Source organism: Callospermophilus lateralis, chromosome X, assembly GCF_048772815.1.
Source record: "Callospermophilus lateralis isolate mCalLat2 chromosome X, mCalLat2.hap1, whole genome shotgun sequence".
NCBI classification, from domain to species: Eukaryota; Metazoa; Chordata; class Mammalia; order Rodentia; family Sciuridae; genus Callospermophilus; species Callospermophilus lateralis.
In genome coordinates, this window is record NC_135325.1 from 25,423,843 (window position 1) to 25,438,404 (window position 14,562).

The window sequence follows — 14,562 nt, forward strand, 5'->3', positions numbered from 1 at the left end:
GTTTCCAAAGACTGGCTCTCTGGAATCAGTGTCTTTAAGATAGAGAGCTTGGATGAGCTGCATCCACCATCTAGGGCAGTGTATGGAGAAACAGAGGGATCTGGCAGGTGTGGGAATGGCCTGGGTTGCCGGGAGGCTCTCAGGGTGACAGGTGCTAGAGTACAAGCCTGTTTGCCCATCAGGATTACCTGAGAAGGTTTTTGGCTTTGAGTTTTCTTGTTCTAGTTTTTTTTTAATATTACAGAAACAGTATTTAAAATTATTTTGATATTTTATTGGTGCATTTAAAATTATACAGAATGTTAGGGTTCATTGTGACATATTCGTACATGCACACAACATAGTTTTATGCATTAGATTTTCCAGTACTCCCGTCTTCCTCCCTCTGACCCCCTTCATCTACTCTACTTGTTTCCTTTCTATTGATTCATTTTTAATTGATGCGTTATAATTATACATAAAATGATTCATTATGCTATGTCTGTACACGCACATAGCATATTTTGGTTAATTTCGTTCCCTAGTACCTCTCCTTTTCTTCCCTTCTTCCCTCCCTCTTGATTCCCTTCCTATACTCTACTTTTCTTTTAATTTTGTGAGATCCCCTTTTTTTCCAATTCATTTTCTTTCTCAGCTTCCACATATGAGAGAAAACATTCAACCCCTGACTTTCTGAATCTGGCTTATTTCACTTAGTATGATGTATTCCAGTTCCATCCATTTATCAGAATTTCAAACTTCAAGTAAAATTTCAAGAAAAACTGAAAGAATATTACAATAAACTGTATACCCTTTGCCCAAACTCAACATCTATTTCTGTCCTATTTATTTTAATATTTTCTACATGAGGGATTGGAAGACCTTTTCTGTGAAGGTTTATTTTAGGCTATGAGGGCCTTATACTCTGTCACAACTACTCTGCTGCTGTAGCACAAAAGCAATCACAGAAACAGCTAACAAATAGGTGTGGTTGTGTTTCAATAAAACTTTATTCACAAAACAGGCAGCTGATGGGCTGTGATTGCCAAAGCCGGCTCTCTCTCTCTCTTTCTTTATGTGCATGTTACCCTCCCCCAAAAAACATTTATTTATTTCTTGGTATAGATCTAGTGAAGTGCTCTGTAAAACCATTATTTGCCTCAACTTCCCCATGAACAATTCTGCTGTAGCTGGTGTGTATGTCTCTGTCTTTAATGACACACAACTCTCACAAGTGATTGTGATACTTCACCAGGGCAGAGAAGCACAGCTTTGCTTTGCGGAGTTGATAAGAAAGCCAGTGGACATATAATCTAGACTTACTCCCTGCCTCGAGTTCAAATGGGCACCAAAGTGAGGATGATTGTTAGTGGAAGTTTAGTTCATTTTTTCTCACCAAAGCTGTGCACGTTGTTTTAGGAACTTGGCCCATGTTTCTCTGACAAGATGCAGGCCAATGAGTGAGGAGACCACAGTGTTTTTGATCTATCACTCTTTGATTCTTTTCCTTTCTCTGTTAATAGCTGAGCTGCTGTGGTGTGCAGAACTACACCAACTGGAGCACCAGCCCCTACTTCCTGGAGCATGGCATCCCCCCCAGTTGCTGCATGAACGAAACCGACTGTAACCCCCAGGATCTCCACAATCTGACTGTGGCCGCCACCAAAGTTAACCAGAAGGTACCTGCTTCCTCCCAACCCTGGCAGGACTGGTTATGAATGTTTGAATTTTTCACTTTTCAGGTGGAGGCTCACTAAGTTGCTAAAGCTACCCTCAAACCTGTGATCCTTCTGCCTTAGCCTCCTGAGTAGCTAGAATCATAGGCATGCACCACCATGCCTGGCAGTTGTGAATGTTTGGGAGGGCTTTGTTGTTTTTGTGAAATTCTGACAACCTAGTTTACAAAGGATAGTCCAGGAGGCTGTCAGGTGTCTTCCTTTGTGGTCCTTGATTGCCTGGGAAAAGCACTTGAGGCTGCTCCCTTCTAGAAGAGAAAAAACTGTGGCTCAGATCAGCTTTCCACTGCTCTCCACAGACAGCTTCTACCATGCACAGTTATGAAGGTTCAGCAAGTGGTTCCTGTTAACCCTGATGCTTGTGTCAGACAGAGAATGTTGACTTTCTTCTTTCTGAGTATCTTTCTTCTGCAAATATACCATCTAAACATGAAATTATTTGCAGCTGGGTGCCAGTCTTTGGCAGGAAGAAGGGAGTGGAGTTGACAGACAGCATCTGCTTCTGCTAGGAGGGTGGCCCTTATTTTAGGGAGTTTGCCATTATAGGAAAAGAAATCAGCAACTCTAATTCAACTCACTGTCAACATCCTGAGTCTCAATGAAATCAGAGCGAAAAAAAAGATGGCTAAAAGAAATTTGAAAGTCAGTACATAGTGCAAATGACGGAAATGAAGTTTCTGTAGTTAGGGAAAAGGGAAATCAATTCTGTATTCTGCTTTACAGAGAATATAATGAAGACATGACAACTATATGTGAAAGCTGTCTATATTCTCAAAGATTTTGAGAAGTGTCATATGCCAAATGTGATTTAATGAAACAAAGGGGAGAAAATAAGCCTACTATTGAGTTTACCTGTGGTTATTCAGCCATGGGCCATATTTTTCTACTAAGATAAAATTCCAAATTTTTTTTCGTGGGGGGTACTGGGGATTGAACCCAGGAGTGTTTTAACATTGAACTACATCCCTGGTCCTTTTTTAATTTGAGCATTATAATTATACATAGTATGGGTTCATTTTGACAAAATTATACATATAAGGAATTTTATTTCAGTCCTTACCCCACCCCTTTCTTCCTATCCTTCTCCCTCCCCATCTTCTTCCTCTACTGATCTTCCTGTCGTGCATTTATTTATTTATTTTTGATTGGTACTTGATACATATACATAAAGGTGAAATTCCCTCTGGTACATTTATGTGTGCATATAACATGATTTTGTTAAATACCACAACAGCAATTCAGCTGAAAAAGAAATTAAGAAAACCATCCCAGACTTTTTCAGTTTTTATTTCAAGACAGGGTCTTGCTAATTTGCTGAGACTGTCCTCAAACTTATTGTCCTCCTTCTTCAACCTCCTGATTGGCTGGGATGATAGGCTATTCTTCTGATGTCTTCAAAATTCTATATGGTCTGGGCCAACTACTGAGATTACAGCCCTTCTCTCAACATTAGAGTGTTAAGAGTGGTGACAGGGCTGGGGCTGGGGCTCAGTGGTAGAGCACTTGCCTGGCATGTGTGAGGCACTGGGTTTAATTCTCAGCACCACGTGTAAATAAATAAATAAAGGACTATAAGCAAGTTTTAAATTTTTTTTAAAAAGAGGTGGTTACTATATTTCCCCCATTTCATGTTGGTATTTGTAACATGAACACTGCAATGCATCTTTGCCATCCTGGAAGCTTTTTTGTCATTCCGGGCTTATTACTTTGCTATTGGCATGATTCAGTAAGATGCAATACTAAAAGCTACCTGTCTTGGCTAAGAGAATATCTGTTCTCAAACTTTTGAGGCTTCCTTCACCTCTCATTAGTTAATAAGACTACTTTTGGCTTTTTTCATGAGTATCCCCACTGAACACCCATATGTGTCACTAGGCTGCCATTATATGGTATGCCAAGCAGACCTGGCACATGGTGGACATTCCAATTTATGGAAAGCAAGAGTGATATATAGCAATGAGATATTTGGCTCATGAGGCTGGTTTATAAAAGCAGAACTTACCAACGTTAGGTAAAATTTTTTTTTTCACCCAAACTTGCTCTTCTTTTTTCAAAGTAAAGGGTCCAGAAATCATGAGCACAGGGTCTGGAGTCAGACCTAGTTTAAATTCTGCTTCAGCCACTTGTAGGTTATGTGATCTTGATCAATTTACTTGACCTTTCTCGATCTTTCTTTTTCCATCTGTAAAATGGGGATCATAATAGTTCCTGTCCCCTAGAGTTATTGGAAAGTATCTGGAGATTTGGTTTAAATTCATTAAAAATGAAGGAGATAAAGTATCTAAAGCATGGTGCCTGGTACAGACAAAGGGTACTGTAATTGTTAGCTGTGATGAAAAATGTCAACTGTGATATAAATGTGATCCTGATGATGACAATGATGAAGTTTGTCTTCCTCTGTATTACACCATCTTTTGTTAGAAATGGTACATCAGGTCCTTATAGGGTGGATCTATTGTTAATATCTAAAAGAAAATTTGGGAGCATATCCTATAGTGCATCTATAATATTTACAGTAATGTCTAGAAAGAAATTTAATTGACAACCTACATATGGAACTTATTCCCCCATCTTTCCATTGCAGGCCTATTTTGTATTTCTCTGGGCACCTTAAGTACTTGGAAGAGGTGCTTAACTTTTCTCTCACCGCCCTTGTATTCTCTAGCTTGGTTCCTCCAGAGAACAAAAAGTGGATGGACACTAAAATTTGTCTTTTGAGTTTCATTAGACATTCTCATTTAATGCCCACACAAATCTCTGAGACAAATTACTTCTCCTATCTAGTTTTTATAGACCTCTCCAAAAGGGAATTGGTTATGGGGTAGAGGAAGTAACAGTAGGTGCTCATATATGCCAGCCCCCCTTCATTGACTTATTTTCCCTTAAGAACTTAACTACTGCCACATTCTAGTTGTATGGAGTCCTATGGTGTAGATAGATGGGTTATGGATATAGATCTTTGGGTGTTTTGAACCCTACACTCTGATAGCACAGAAAGATGATTCTTGGCTTTTTCCTGGCAGCCCAAGGAAACCTATGCTATCCAGATTACTTAGAGCAGCAGGGAGGAGGTGTGAACGGTTAACACAGGATATTTATCATTTATTTTGGGGGGCAGATTTTTTTTTTGGTTTTGCTACCAGATTTGGTTGGCTAATAGCATTGGCTGAACCCTACTCCATAAGAGTGCCTTGCCAGTTTGTAAGAGCAAGAAGAAGAAAGAGTTCTGCTTGACAGCTACAGAGATATCTCTTCCCAAAACCTGTCTGGAACTAGCCTTCTCTTCCTTAGTTCAAGTCTGCCACTTGCAGATGTTTTCCATTGGTGACTGTGTTGATTTAGACATGCTGAGAGGGTAAGCAAATTAACTATTCTGTTTCTGGGTGTTTCCTAGGAGACTTAGCAACTCTCGGTAGATTTATCTCATGCCTGAAAACCAGGCTTTCATATTAGGAAATTGAGAGAGATTATTGTGGGTAGATAAGATCACATTTTAGTGCAGAACTTAAGGTTGAATGCAAACATGGCCTGTGGTTGTAATATCAAAGCAGTTCTCACAGTCTGCAGAGGTATAGTGAGATTTGCAAAATGGGCCCTGGGTCCATGTGGTGAATAACAGAAGAAAAAAAAAACCCAGAGATGGAAAACATTTATTTTGACATCACTTTCATCTTCTCATCTTGATTAATCCTATTACTGACATGATGCATTAATTTGCTTTCTTATTTGGAATACAAAATAGGAAACTTTCCTTACAGTGGAGTGCTTCTCAAACTTCAGTGGGTATGTATGTGAATCATCTGGAAATCTAGTTAAAAGTCATTAAATTAATTCTAAATAACCTGGGTTGTGGCCAGCGCTGGTTCATCAGGTCTGGGGGTAGGGCCTCCAATCGGGCAGTTCTTAAAGCTCCCAGGTGATGTGATGCTACTCATTTAAGAACATACATTTGAGGAGCAGAGTTTACAGAAAACTATTTTGCCACCACTGTACCAATACCAGGTAGTTATTTCATTTTTCTGATTCTTTTCACTGGTTAGAGTGACCTTATTTAAAAAGAAGAATGGAGTAGAAATCATAATTTTTGGAGGTACTGGGGATTGAATTCAGGGGCACTCAACCACTGAGCCACATCCCCAGCCCTAGTTTGTATTTTATTTAGAGACAGGGCCTCACTGAGTTGCTCAGCACATCGCCAAATTGCTGAGGCTGGCTTTGAACTCATGATCCTCCTGCCTCAGCCTCCTGAGCCGCTGCGATTACAGGCACGCACCCTTGCATCCTGAAGAAATTGAAATTTTAAAATAACATATTCAGCTTAAGTGTAGAATTGAGACCAGTGGTAGCGGGTGGAATCTGTGCTAACCCATTTTGCAGAGGAAGAAAACAACCCACATTACTTCTCTCTGAATGGTATTATCAGCTTGTGTTTCCATATTTTGAACTGACCTAACACTGGTGCTGGTCTGGAGTTCATTCCTTCACCTGACCATCACTGTGGGGAGAAGATATGGAAATGATGGCCAGCTCAACAAAATGCTATTTTTGCTGCTATACCATTTAGGACATTATTAGAATATCCACTTCTCTTCCTGCTTTGATTCTTTCCTAACCCAAACTCCTCTCCTTCCCACTACCTTTTAAAAAGTAGTACATCATTTCACTATTAAAAGTAAAAGCAGCAAGCTTCTGCTAGAGAGAGTCAAGTTCCACAAGTCCCCAGAAACAATAATATGCTACCCTTTATATTTGTATCAGATAACCAATGAATACAGATTGTGACTCGCATGGAAGCCACGTGTCTACAACCACTGCTAAGTTAATGCACTTTTTGTCTGCAAACGGACTATGAATATAAAACATCATTTCAAAGATAGGGCGTTGGCAGAATTTTCACAAGCTATGACAAATGTTAAATTAAGATTTGAATTTTAAAATAGGAGATGCAGTGGGGTGTTTGTTGTTCTTCAGATGTTGGCTACAACTTACTATGCCTTTCTCGATAAACAAGAACCACCTTTATCCAATTTATTGAATTTATGCCTTCATTTTTCACACACTGATACATTCAAGTTGAAGCCATTTATCAGAAAACTAGAAAAAGACCATGTCTTCCTAGCTGAATAAATCAATTCAGGGGCTCTAGGTTGATTTGGTTGGTTTTAATTAAATATATATATTCCCTCACACTCATATTCACACTCATATACTCCTATTCCTGCCAGTTGACTTTAAATTCAGTGTTTCCTGCCTGGATTAGGTTGGTAAAGTGTAATCTGGAATAACAACAACAACAAACTTGTTTAGCACTGTGATTGAACTCCAACCAGATCTTAAATAAAGGTAATTCACTTTCTTAGCATTAAAATTACATTAGAATTTGTGAAAATTGTTGACTTTAAGCATGCCATATAAAGATATTATAATGTGTTAAAGGGAAATTTACTTAGTTCTATGGATAAAGTTATTGACATTCAGAAAGGGGAAGTGACTTGTTCAAGGTTATATACTAAATTTTGGAAAATATTACTCTAGAACATAGATTTTTCTCTACAAAAAACAAAATCTTAGCAGTTCCCTTAGGAAGAACCATAAAACTCCAGAGAGTTGGCAGATCTTCAAACACCTCCCTCTAACCAGATGATTTGTCTTTGTTTATCCAAGATTTTTTCTCATTCATTGTCAAAATGCTTGTGCCTATGTTTATGATACTTGGGTTTTCTGTTCAAGGATATAGAATGCCTTTTTATCTGTTTCCATTTACTTCTCTGCCTGTACAGTGTTTGCTTCATAGAGCTTACAGATTTCATGCTAAATTTAATCCTACTGAGACATTTGTAGATGAAATTATGTCTGGGATTTGTTTGAAAGTAACTCAGCCAGGGAATGGAAGTCAGGGATGTTTAGATGAAATAGGCTTGACTATATATTAATTGTGATGTTAGGGGAAATGTGGGGTGTGGATTCATTGTACTACTCTCTATACTTTTTTGTACATTTGAATTTGTTTGTTTGAATGGAATTCCAGTATTTCCTAGGGTGAGTTGCAATTGTGTTTACCAAATTCAAGTCAAAGTATATGACAGAATGTTGTAAGTGTGTATAACCCAGCCTAGACTGGCCAATACACATCTCTGAGACCCCTTCTGTGTGTTTCCAGGGTTGTTATGATCTGGTGACCAGTTTCATGGAGACGAACATGGGGATCATCGCTGGAGTGGCGTTTGGAATTGCATTCTCCCAGGTAGCCTACCTACATCATTGTGTGGGGCTCGATCTAGGTTCTCCCCTGCCTCCAGCTCTGGTTTCCCTCCCTGGCCTCCACATTCTCAGCCTGCCATCCTGTGCCTAGGGAAAGGTTGATAGATGGGGTCAGAGCTCCTTGCTCGTTAGTCCTCAGGTCATCTGTTTATTGATTTTCCTTTTTCAACTTAAATGAAGTTTTGCCATCAAGGGAATATCGGTTACAGTTCAACAAATGACTAGCTCCAGAAAAACAACTTGCTTCTTCTGTAGGTCAAATGGAGGTTAACTGAACAAGGTGCTGGCTTAATTGGAGCATAAACAACTCAAAACATCAAATAGCTGATCCGGATTGGGGGGAGGTTTTTTGCTGGCTGACCTGTCCTTTTTTGTTCTTTCTTAGTTCCTGTGGATTATGCATGGCATTTTTCCTTTTAAAGAAAGCTCACATTTATCAACTTCATCTTGTGATCATTATTTTAATCTCTAGCTTTGACTATTCTGTTTCTTCAAAGAAAATCCACCTTTTGGGTATTCAGTTTTATATCCCCTCATTTCTATCCACCCTCTAAAAAACAATGGGAGAAATAATTATGCAGATTAAGTAAACCACACATATTAAAGAATGGAACAAGATTAAACTAGATCTGAAATGTAGTCTACTGCCACCAGGCAGGGTATTGCTCCACATGCTTCTGATCTCCCAGCAAAATGTTACATTCTAGCTATAATATTGCAGTGGGCAGAAGGATCAGCATGTATACCTAGCAACCAAATAACAACTTTGTTTAACTGAGGCCTTTTTCAGATCAACAGGTTATTTTCCAAGCAAAGCTCATTTAATATTGTTTCAATAATTTTTCCAGTGTTCTACTTACTATAGAGGTCATCTGTCCATCTGTACCCCTGTCCCTCCTGCTTAGCAATGCAGATGCACTTTAAATTTATTCAAGTTTGCTTCTAAAATTTTCTTCCCTGGATTGTATTTTTTAAATATTTTTATTAGTGTATTATAGCTATACACAATAGAGTTGATTTTGACGTAATCATATAAGCAGTACCTAGTTCTTCCCCTGTCTGTCTCCTCCTCCCTCACTCTGTTCCCTTCCTCTTCTGTACTTGTCTTTCTTCTACATACTTATTTTTTGGTGTTTTATAGGAATACATACAGGTGGAATTCAGTGTGGTATACTGCATATGGAGGAAATTCTTGCCTGCTACATGTCCACCAGGGGATTAATATCCAGAATATAGAAAGAACTTAAAAAAAACTCACAACATCAAAATCCAAAGAAACTAATCAATAAATGGGTTCTTCAGAAGAACTGAAGAGACATTTCTGAAAAGAAGAAATAGAAATGGCTAAGAAATATATGAAAAAAATGTTCAACATTCCTAGCAATCAGGAAATACAAATCAAAACTACATTGAGGCCAGTGGCACACACTTATAATCCCAGCAACTCAGAAGCTGAGGCAGGTGGATTGCAAGTTCAAAGCCAGCCTCAGCAATTTGGCAAGGCATTAAGCAACTCAGTGAGACCCTATCTCTAAATAAAATATTTAAGAAGGGGGCTGGTGATGTGGCTCAGTGGTTAAGTACCTCTGGGTTCAATCCCTACTACCAAAAATCAAACAACCATGCAAAAACACTACATTGAGATTTCATCTCACTCCTAAAACGATTGTTGAAATATTGAATGTACAGAAACATGCGTGAATTGTAAATTTACAGCTTAATAAATGATCACAAAATGAATAGACCTGTGTAGCCCTTGCATAGATTAAGGAAAAGAACCATAGCCTGGTGGTTTGTTCTTGTGAGTTAGAGAGCTTAGCTGCAGAGAAGTATAAATGTGTTTCTTCCTAAGCAGTTATTAAAACCTGTGTGACATTTCATCTCACAAGAGCATGCAGACTTAGGCAATATAAGTACATTTCTTGCTGCAGTTTCAAAATTCTCTTTTAGCACACTTCATTGTTCTTGTAGCTCATGAAGTGAATTAAACCCTCAACATGCCAACACACAGACAAACCAGAGTGGGTCACAAACACCGCAATGTACACAGCCTCTAAAGAAATTTCAAAGGGATGGCTGCCCTGACGTTTCCTCTAGTTTTCTATAATGTTTCAACAGTAACATCCAGTAGCATCTCTGTCATGACTGCAGGGGACATTTTAGTGTATCCAAAACCTTGTGACTGATTCAAGTGTGCAGGATACATTTGAAAGCCTTGAACATAGTTTCCTTAACACATTTATATGTAGCATCAGGTTAACACCAGGAAGACAGACTTCTGTTTAGTTTTGAAAGAGGACTCTCCCCTTGGAGGGAAAAAAATATCACTAAAGTCTCCTCTTGTGGCTTCCCTAGAAAAATAAAGGAACATGATGCAGTTATGAGATTCCAGATTCACTGAGGAGGCAAACACCTCAGTGAATCTGGAATCTCATGGATAAAGCATCTTATTATGCAAGGATATCTCCACACATGTGGCCTTCCTTGAGTGTATACATGGTGGAGAGCAGGATCCAGTTTTCATTAGAGATGAAATCAAGTCATATAGGTCCTTCTCTAAGGCATGAAGAATCTGTTGAATAGCTTTTCTCCACTCTTCTTTTACACATCCCTAAGAAGGAATTTATGCATAGAGAAATGATTAGCTGGCCTGTTGCACATTAATCTCTGCTGCCTTCAAGAAATCCTTGACATGGTTGAATATAATTGTGGCATGCTGGGAGGAGAAGAGCTTTGGACCTAAGAAACCCCAAACAGAAACACTGTGCAACAAGCTTAGGTGTCATCAAATTACCACATAGTTGTTGGGATAAGAAAAGAAAATACAAAGCCCAGTGATGATATCACTCAGCCAGTACCACTTTACCTACAAGGTGAGGCTTGTCCAGCAGAACAAAGACTTTGAGACCTACCATACTCAACTTAGGACTTTCTCCAGCCAGATGCACTACCAACTGTAGCTGTTTATGGTACCAGCAGATTCGGGGTTCCTGGAAGCCAAAGTTGGTTTTCAGATCCCCTGGGATGATGGTAGCCACTTACCATGTGCCTGTTTAGGAAGATCCAGCCCTATTGATCCGTGACCTAGAAGCAAAGCTTTAGCTACATTTGTTCATAAATTTTACAGCCAGAGTTATAGTAAATCTCACAAATGTTGACTGATGTTGATGAAACTATTGTGCCTTGGCCTTCCTGTAATAAAGGAGGACCTACTATGTAAAGGCCCAAGTGGGTAGGAAATAACAGAGCTCTCCCTTTCTTTTTCCCTCACCCCCACTTCACTGTCTCCTTCTCCTGGCCCTCTCTTGGGACCTCAGTGCTATCATCAGTTGGAAGAAACTAGCCTCACATATCTGTTGTCTCAGAGATTAAAGATGGTATCAAATACAAGGGAAACTAGGCCAAGTCTAGTCTTTTAATAGACTGCAAGAACTTTTTCCCCCTGTTAGCTATTTTGGCCAACTTAAATCTCTTGTTAGGACAACGGGGTTTGGTCAATCATTTAATGCTTCTCTCCCCAAGCTCCCATGGCCTTTGACCTATCAAGGAAAAGCCCATCTGTCAGGATTTGATGGACAGGTCCTGCTGCCCTATAAATTATAGCAAGAGGTTGCACATCTTTGAATATGATACTTCTTCCCTATGTCTTTGGCAGCTACTCTTTCAAGAGGGCTTGAGGCAGGAGAGATCATGCATGTTCACACCTTTCTCCCAGTACCTTATATAGTCTAGAAGTCATGGGGTACTGAGCCTGAACACTGGTATTATTCACTTTGTGACATTATGTGTGGACTACCTCTGTAGTTTGGGGGAAGATTCCTCAAGCTCCCCTAAATCTGTTTTCAATAGACTCTTTGTTACAACCTTGTGCAATATTATAATCCCAACTTTCTAGATATGCCTGAACACATGTGATGTGCCCCCAATACTTACTTAGTTTTTAGCTGGAATCTAATTTTTTGACACTATCAATTGTTTTCTGGATATGATGGTCCTGGAAAACGGCAGTTATGATAAAAAATGACAAGTTTTAAAGTTCAAAGTCCTTACACTTATGGGGGAATTTTAGATTCTCATTTGACAGAATATTCTGAAGGATACAGCCATGATACCTTTGGCCACTTGGCAGTACATGATTGATATATATATATTTTGGCCATGGAATGTTCTTAGCCAGAGAGCCTTGGCAGGAGATTGTCTGGGCCCAGTAAGTTGATAAGTTTTCCTTACCTGGTAGAAGTTGTAGGTTGGATATTTCATAACACAATTATCATTTTTAGAGGTAAGGTAATTATTGGAGACTGGAACCTGTACTGTTAAGCTGAAAGCTAGGAAAATAGAGTTCAAGGGTCATGCTGACCAATAGTACAGACTAGCATGGCCACAGGAATTTTGTCTATAAGATAAGGGTAACTAGGTAGAATGGATGAGTGGTTCCTTCCTCTGGAGGGCTTACTAAAGCACCAGTTTCAGGGCTTCACCCCAAAATTTCCAATTCAGCATGTCTGAGAATGTGTATTTCTAACAAGATCCATGCTGTTGATTCTGGGACCACATGTAGAATGACACTGTAACAGATTATCTCTAAAGGTCACTCCCCACCTCTGATCTAATAAAATGTGCCCAGTTGCTTAAATAGAAGGGACTATACTGGCCCAACCAAAGCTGCCTCTGTGCTCAAGTGTACTATTGGGCTCCCATCCAAAGAATGCTGATCCTCCAGATTCATGAATGAGAATTTTGTTTCTAATGAGCAGAGAGCAAGATGTGCTTAAGGGTGCCTTGGCAGTATCACAGCCATTTTTATCACATGCACCTGTGCCACAGGTTAGGCCAAGGCACAAAGACAGGTGGAAGACTGGGGCCTTCTGAGAAGGTGGAAGTACTCTGTGACTGGTTGTTTTTGGGCCCCAGAAAGACTAGGAGGCGTACCCTGTGTGTAGATGGTTCCATTTAGGCCTAAGATAGCTATATGGTCAAGAGACAAAGAGAATGTAAAGCCCCACTGTCCTCTTTCCCCTTCTACTTCTTACAAACCATGACTTTATCTTACCTCACAAGCAAATGAACCTAGTCAAGAATAGTGTCTCTGTTGCTGTCACAAGGAAAGAACTATTATTCTGTCAGCTAAGTTTGACTAGAGTATCATGTTATATTGAGCAATTTTCCAAATGCATGTGCTTATGGCTTTGAATTAAATTTTGGCCTTTTATTTAACATCTTACTAATTCCGTGTTGCTTGATTTTTTTTCATTATTCTCATAACATGAACAGAGTTTAATACTACTTAGTATCAAAAGTTGTTCTTAACTGACCAGAGCAAGCTTCTTCTGGAACCCTGTGGCCAGTTCCAGAACTTCAGTTGACTGTGTAGCCTTCCTCCAGCTTAGTTCCCACAATTGAAATCTGGTTTCTTCTTTATCGCTAGCATCCTTTCCCTGGTCACATAATGGAAACCCTCAGTCCCTCCATTGCTAAAAATTACATCTAGATATATCTATATATCAAAATATATCACATCCCATAAATATATTTAATCATTATGTATCAACTTAAAATGTTTAATTAAAAATTACATCTGATGTGATTTGAATATCTCCTTTTGGTTTGTCTCCCTGGCAACAGTTGATTGGCATGTTGCTGGCCTGCTGTCTGTCCCGGTTCATCACGGCCAATCAGTATGAGATGGTGTAAGAAGGTGAGTGACAATGGGGAGTGCTGGACTTGGTGGGTGTCCCTGGACTACTGCCATATACCCTTCAGCCAATTCTGTAAGAGGACTACCTGGCCACTTAAATACCTGTTCTGGGTGGCACTTGTCCATAGGCAGAAATCTCATTTCCCAGGTGCTGGGAGGAGGTGTGCTGGGTGCTATTGCATAAAATATGGAAATGCTCTTTTCAGCATGTTACCTTTTTGTTCAAGTCCTTATTAATGGTGAATCACTTGTGTTTTAATTTCTCTCTCAGTCTTTCAAGAGCGATGGAATAAGAGACCTGTTTTAAAAAGGAACTGCAGCAATCTCTGAAAGACTTCCAAAGAATGTTAGAGCACAGTACATAATACACCTGCCCTGCTCCTGCTACCCCCTTCCCCAAACCCTACCCACCCACCCCCTGCGTGCAACTGACACTCCTACCCAGTCTCTCATCTTTCCACTGGCATCGTGTGTAGTGTCCATCTTGTGAAGCCCTGTTGTGCCACAGAGTGTAGCCAGGCCCCCTGCGGCTAGTCCTAGTGATCCCTGCCCTGAGGCCCCGTGCGTGCCAGCTCCTTCACGTGTACTTGGTCCACCTGCAGCTCATCGTAGGTCACTGGTTATCACACCATCACTGGCCCCTTGGAGTCCTGCATGTAGTATGGGAAACTCCTGTTAGCCCCTGACCGTGGTGGATAAATGCCACATACCTTTACGTAGATAAGCAGATGCTAGTTATCTGTTCTTTTGACTTAATCTCATTTGGTTTGGTTTTCCCTTTACTAAAATGCTTTCCTACCTTCTTTAAGCTGCCTAGGACAGGTAAAGAGACACACTAGAAATTGTTCCTACGGAGAAGAAAGCATGTGTCACGCATGAGGAAATGGT

The 14,562-nt window shown here is 39.8% G+C and overlaps 1 protein-coding gene across 1 annotated transcript in view; it reads left to right on the forward strand.

Annotated features, from left to right (window-relative positions):
* Positions 1-14,091, forward strand: part of Tspan7 (tetraspanin 7) — a 122,835-nt gene extending 108,744 nt beyond the window's left edge. Inside the window, exons 5-8 of the mRNA XM_077107266.1 lie at positions 1,503-1,658; positions 7,876-7,959; positions 13,602-13,674; positions 13,946-14,091. Coding sequence (XP_076963381.1) covers positions 1,503-1,658; positions 7,876-7,959; positions 13,602-13,670 — 309 coding nt within the window. The 3' untranslated portion in view covers positions 13,671-13,674; positions 13,946-14,091. The remainder of the gene's footprint in view (positions 1-1,502; positions 1,659-7,875; positions 7,960-13,601; positions 13,675-13,945) is intronic.
* Positions 14,092-14,562: the final 471 nt, after the last annotated feature.